This window comes from Centruroides sculpturatus, unplaced genomic scaffold (assembly GCF_000671375.1).
Source record: "Centruroides sculpturatus isolate CEXI.00-Female unplaced genomic scaffold, Cexi_2.0 scaffold310, whole genome shotgun sequence".
NCBI classification, from domain to species: domain Eukaryota; kingdom Metazoa; phylum Arthropoda; class Arachnida; order Scorpiones; family Buthidae; genus Centruroides; species Centruroides sculpturatus.
Window position 1 is genome coordinate 141300 of NW_019386000.1, and position 6136 is coordinate 147435.

The 6136-nt window shown below is 29.7% G+C and overlaps 1 protein-coding gene and 1 non-coding gene across 4 annotated transcripts in view; one reads left to right on the forward strand and one right to left on the reverse strand.

The window, feature by feature from the left end:
- The window catches only part of LOC111613032 (histone deacetylase complex subunit SAP130-like), a 144688-nt gene extending 139904 nt beyond the window's left edge, over positions 1-4784 (forward strand). For all 3 annotated transcript variants that reach the window (XM_023354333.1, XM_023354332.1, XM_023354334.1), the window contains one exon: positions 3908-4784. In XM_023354333.1, the coding sequence (XP_023210101.1) occupies positions 3908-4057 (150 nt within the window). In that variant the 3' untranslated portion in view covers positions 4058-4784. The remainder of the gene's footprint in view (positions 1-3907) is intronic.
- A 192-nt stretch (positions 4785-4976) lies between these two features.
- Positions 4977-5049, reverse strand: Trnaf-gaa. The gene has a single exon. It is a non-coding gene; the product is annotated as a tRNA-Phe (tRNA).
- Positions 5050-6136: the final 1087 nt, after the last annotated feature.

Below are 6136 nucleotides of genomic sequence, written 5' to 3' on the forward strand. Positions count from 1 at the left end.
AATAGCGACAATTATTATTTTAAAAAAAATTGTTAGGCTAAACATCAATGAAAATTCAACACAAAGTTGGTTAATAGCAATATACTGATAAACTAATTACATGGGATATACTGATATCCTAATATACTATACTAATAATGATGCAAAATCACTTGAAAATTGTTTGTCTTGAAAAAGTGTTTAGACAACTATTTTAATTGTGGTTATCAATATTAATTCAGATAGGACTATGGCGGTTGATTGCAGAGACAGAGTTTACATTAAACGACGTTTATCAATGAACGGTCTATAGCCATTGGCTGGCTGGACCACAGTTTAAAATGAATTGCAAAGACGACGATCATCTATTTCTGACCGTTCTCTAAACAAACTTCGGCAAAACATTGGCTCTTACTTACTTCGCTATTACTCCCCTGTTTTAGGAGTCGTTTGGCCAGTTGGGTTATTTCTTCGTGACATCAGAAATGGTCATCAGCTATATTCCGAAAGCTTCCAGAAATAAAATCTTAAGGCCGTCAAAATCATTGTTCGGCAATTAATGACAATCCTTTTCCATTTCGATATTTAATTTTGTCGCCAATACGATTTAAAATATGAACAAATCCATATTTAGAAAATTTATACCGAATTCGAAATTCGTCTTCGGAATAGATTTTTAAGGAATTATTTTGACATCTTATTACTGTCGAAATGAATAATTTTAAATATTTTATTATTAATATTNGGATACATTTGTGCCTAACCCAAACTGTCCCCATTTCACACTAACTGTGAAAATTTGTTTCCAATCCAAACTAAATATTTCAGAATAACTGGCTGATATGTTCCTCATCTTGGCCATCCAGTCATCTAATTTATAGCATTAAAATACTTCAGAAACTCTTTTGATATTTAGTTATTCATTCAGTTTAAGAAGTTCAATTATTCTGAGTAGAATTTGTCTGTACATTTAGATTAATCTGGAAACTAAAAGTAGCATATGATTCAAAGTCTGCACTTTTTATTATTAAAGTTACATGAATAGGATTAACCTTAATTGTTTTTGGCAAGATTAAATAATGAACATATATATTTTGTTGTAGAAGTAATTTTTTTAGAAAAAAGTTGTTTTATCAATTGACTTGGTCTCATATACATTGTTGTCAAGAGACAAAGCAAACCCCAGTTTGGCATTCTCTCATATTTGTAATATTTTTTTTTTTTTTTTTTTGAAAACATTTTTATATAGTGAGTGATCAGTTAACGAACATAATCTGTTTGAATATTTTGTTCACTATTCGAATTGTTCATTAACCAATTATTGATTTACCATAGGTTTTTATGGGAATTTGATTAATTCATTCTGGAGACCCCAAAAAATTAAAAATATATACTTTCTTGCTATGTTTATTTATATGTAACTAGCAGACCCCGCCACGCATTGTTGTGGCTCAAAATGTATCTATCATAAATGTATAACACTTCCCCTTTTACAAACTGTTCAACTTCATATTATCCATATAAAAGTAATAGCTCTCAGTGATATTAATTGCAATTATCATCAATGAGAAGCAATAACCAGCTTTCCATTTCTATAGCAGTTTTACTACTACTGAAATTATAATATCTCATTCTAAAGCTGTGCCTAGGACAACTTTAAGAAGCAGAGAGCAGGCAGGCACAGAGAAAAATTCTAATAAATACACCAGAAAAACTTGTATTGAAACTTGAGCATAGAACTAAAGATCAGAAGTTAGAAAAAGAGCATAAAGCCAACTTAAGAATTAAAAATAAAAACTAAGAAATGCCTAAGAGAATTGAGTGAATCTTTGAGCTCTTCTGAAGATGAGGTAGTACCAACATTATCTGGGTTTGGATATGACATTTATCAATAAGGTATTCGTGGACAGTGATTGTGAACCAGAAGCAGATACTGACAACTTATTAGTCAGTATCAGTGACCAGTATCAGTATCAGAGACAATTTCGAACATTAATGAGACTTGATTTTCATAATCTAAATAATAGCAGTGAGTGATTAGGTTATTGTAAATTTTGTGTCTGAAAAAAATAATAAACTTCATTGTTATGTAGGCCAGATAATGGGAGAAAAAGTGATTTCAAGATTAAACTTGCTTGAAAGAGATGATAAAACTTTCAAGTTTCCAGAAAATGAATATTTTGGTTAAATGGCCTTTTATCAAATTAAAATTGCCTATTCAGTTTTCAAGGTATACAATAAGTGTGTGGGATGTTTCATTTTTTGTTATCTTTGTTTATTTTTAACATTGAATAATACTAAGGATAAAACCCTTAGTGTAGGCTACTTAATTGTGGCTTTTAATTTCTTGTGAAGTTTTTAAAAGTTTTTTTTATGTTTAAGAAAGTTAATTGTTTTAATCTAATAGTTATTAAGACAATACAGTCATGTTCATTATATTACTTGTGATTTTATTTAACCACTAGCTGCAAGGACCCGCTTCGCTGGGTTTTTATTTGTTCGTACATTTGTATGTAATATAGTTTTTTTATATATATAAAAGACTGTTTTTCTAAGTAATCTAGAATCTAGCTGCAAGGACCCGCTTCGCTGGGCAAAAAGTAACGATAGTGAAGATTAAGATAATTACATTATAGCTAATCTTATCCGTTTTCACAGAATGCAAGAATTAGGTTTCCCGTTTCCAGACTAATTAGAGAATTTTTACGTTTAGTCAAACGAACTGTTTTCAACGTTTCTGGAACGTTTAGAATCGTTCTATAATCGAACCAATATACGAATTTTATGTTTGAATTTAATTCGAACAAATTCTAACAAAACATTCGAAATAGAAAGCCACTTTCAACCACTTTCAGCCCCATATCTCCCGCACCCTTATAGCTATCAAGACACAACCCCCCTGGTGCACGAATGGAGACTTGGGGCTACTACCACATACAAACACCATTCACGTGCGATGTGTAGTTTTGGCGAAAAAGTGAAATATAGGGACATAACATGTCCATTTTTATATATATATAGATTAAAAATCATGGAGATTTGATCCCTGGGGTTAAGTACCCAGAGGAGATGATTAAGACTCTCATAATATGGTGAGACTTGATTATTTTTCTTGTCCTTGTTTTTATAAAACAACTCTGTATCTATCAGAAATGTCCTGATTGATGATATAACATAGCAAGTACAATAACTGTGCTGTATTTTGACAAAATATGAATGCTACACGTCAATTATAAAAAAAACTTGTAGCAAAAAATAAAAAATTGGGGATCAAGTCTCTCTCTTCTCCCCTAAATTATGGAAGCAAAAATAATTTAACATAAAGATACATGACATTAGGGAAGAAGATGGAATACTCTTACATTAGTTTAGTTATTTTTGAAGTTCATATTTTTAACATTAATTTAACATAAGAATGATTTCAATGTGTTTATGGAGACATTTTATTTTTTGTTTCCATGTTAATAGTATTCCTGAAGGACAAGTATTAGATCTCCAAAGCCTTAGAATACTTTATTTATTTTGTGAGATTTCTAGATTTATACATAAATTTGAAATATTCCATATTGTTTTAATAATTTTTAATTACTTATAAATCTAATCTAACCTGTTATCCATAGCCAAATAGTTTTTCATATATTTGATACTAATTATTAAATTAATGTGTAAAAAATTACTTAAATATGAATTTATTAGGTATATCTGTAGATATTCTCTACCATTATGATAATAAATTTAGCAAAACATTAATTTATTATATTATAACTTATGTTTATTTATTATTCTGGATTATAATTAAAGGTTTAAATGTATTGACTTATTCTGAAACAGTGTCTTCTTCTAATTATTCTTTACTAAGAATAAGAGGTTTAAATGTAATTACAATGTCACATTAATAATAATAATAATGTTATATTTTATCAAACAGGGTAATCTCCAACGGAGTAAAATCGTACAAGACCAGGTAGGAGAAGCAAAGTTGCAAGTATTAAAGATGTTGGAACACAGACCTCACATTGTAGACATCATTAGCAAATATATTAGTAAGAGAACTGTAAAAAAGAAAGAAAAAAATTGAAAGAAAAACTAATTTGAGAATATTTTAATAGGCAAACAGAATTTGTTTATAAAAATGACTCATTACAGTTTTAAAAACATCAAAAGAGACTTTTTATAAATATTATCATAATTGTATTTTTGTCACTTGTTTAAAGATAATTCTAATGCTTATGTTGCTTTGTTTTTACAACTTTTTTTCTGAAATGCACAATTTTCAACAAATGATACTCTTTGACATTATATCATTGTTATAAAAAAAGGGGGGACACGTTTTTCCAAATATCGTTTTAAAATGCAATGGATTGTTGCACAAAATGAAATATTTGAAAATATAATGTAAATATTATATATATATTGAAGAAATTTGTGAAATCGGATAAAACCAGAAACTGTATTCATTCAAAAAAAAACAATTTATAAATTTTTATTAATTGATTTAATTCATATATACAATCATTGTTTCAAATTTATTTTGTGAAAAAGAAAAAAAATTGAATTTTTCGGAAAAAAAATTTTAATTCGAGGAATAAAAGTGAGAGGAAACGAGTGTATACACAGGTTATCTCACTATTTTTAGTATGTTTATTGTGTATATTAATGTAAGTCACTTTCCTTGTAAATTACCATCATCACATTTGCAGGTTGATGTACATTTCCATCGAAATATAGGAATCAGAACTTCAACCAACATGAATGTGCATTTCACTGTCTATGTTAAAGCTTGTTTATGTCTAAATAAATAAATATGAAAATATTAGTGTGATTCGTCTTATAACTGAATGAGCACTACTATATATTTTCCGATAGATGGCAGCATGAGCACTTAGAAGCGAATTTGCATTTATAATAATTACGTGTATAATACGAAAAATGAAATTTAATGTACAAAAATTGAGGAAAAGTTACGCTAATTAGCCAAGAATAAAAAAAAAAACTTATGCCGAAACCCGGGATCGAACCAGGGACCTTTAGATCTTCAGTCTAACGCTCTCCCAACTGAGCTATTTCGGCTGATTCTTACAGCTGTAGTAATTGATATTCAGTAATTTTTGATGTAATAAAATTTCGATCACTGGATCTTGTTTCAAACTGAAATTTCAAGAAAGAATATTAAATCAGCAGTCTTTTTTCCAGTAAAATTAAATATGTAAAATATCAACAGACACTTAAGTAATAAAATTCGAACCAGGGATAAACATGGCGTGAATGCGTGAAGATTTTATTTTATCTTGGATGGCAGCATCCTGCCGCTCTGGGAGATCTGTGATCAAGTTCAGATCAGGAATTCATGGGTGGTTTCTATTCCGTAAAAGATGAACTCTCATCACTCGGTCTCCTCGTTGACAGTAGACATTAAAATAACGAAGTATCCAGATTCTCATGACTTGAACTCTGATTAGTTTCATTATTTATGAGTAATCGAGGACTTCATCACTTGTCTTCATTGACCGAATTCACTGCTATTCGAGTACGCATCCCCAATTTATATCCAAATTTTTAATATTAGTTTTATTTATTGGAAATATTTCATGCGGAATTGCATTTATCACATTTTTGTTTCCTGAAAATTTAAATTTTAAAATAATCAAAATAGCTTTAAATCTTCAAAATACAATAAAACTCCAATTATCCGAGTTAATTGGGACCTCGAGCCGTCCAGATATGCTTAATATCAAGATAATTGGACTTTTGCTCAAATACCAGTGATGTGTCGTCATTAGAAACGGTGGATGCGCCGCTTCCCTTGTATTTTATAAAAAATTACATGTTTATTTTAATTATATAAAAATAATCGCACAATATTTTATTATAACCGCATTATGTATCTTATTACAAATTTCTATACTACACGTGAAAAAAAAGATAAGATTTATATTGTATATTCGAATATTAGTGGCGGAGTGGAATCTCTATTGTCAGATTCCAAAAAGCCAGATTTGCGCACGCGCTTTACAGAGCACCAACCTCACCCGGTTTAGCCCAAGGTCTGTATAAGAAGGTCAGGACACGCTCCCGTGATTCTGGCCATTTTGGGACTCATCGATAGAGCTCACCATACGTGGTTCTTGCATGAGTCGACTATTATTACTTATATACG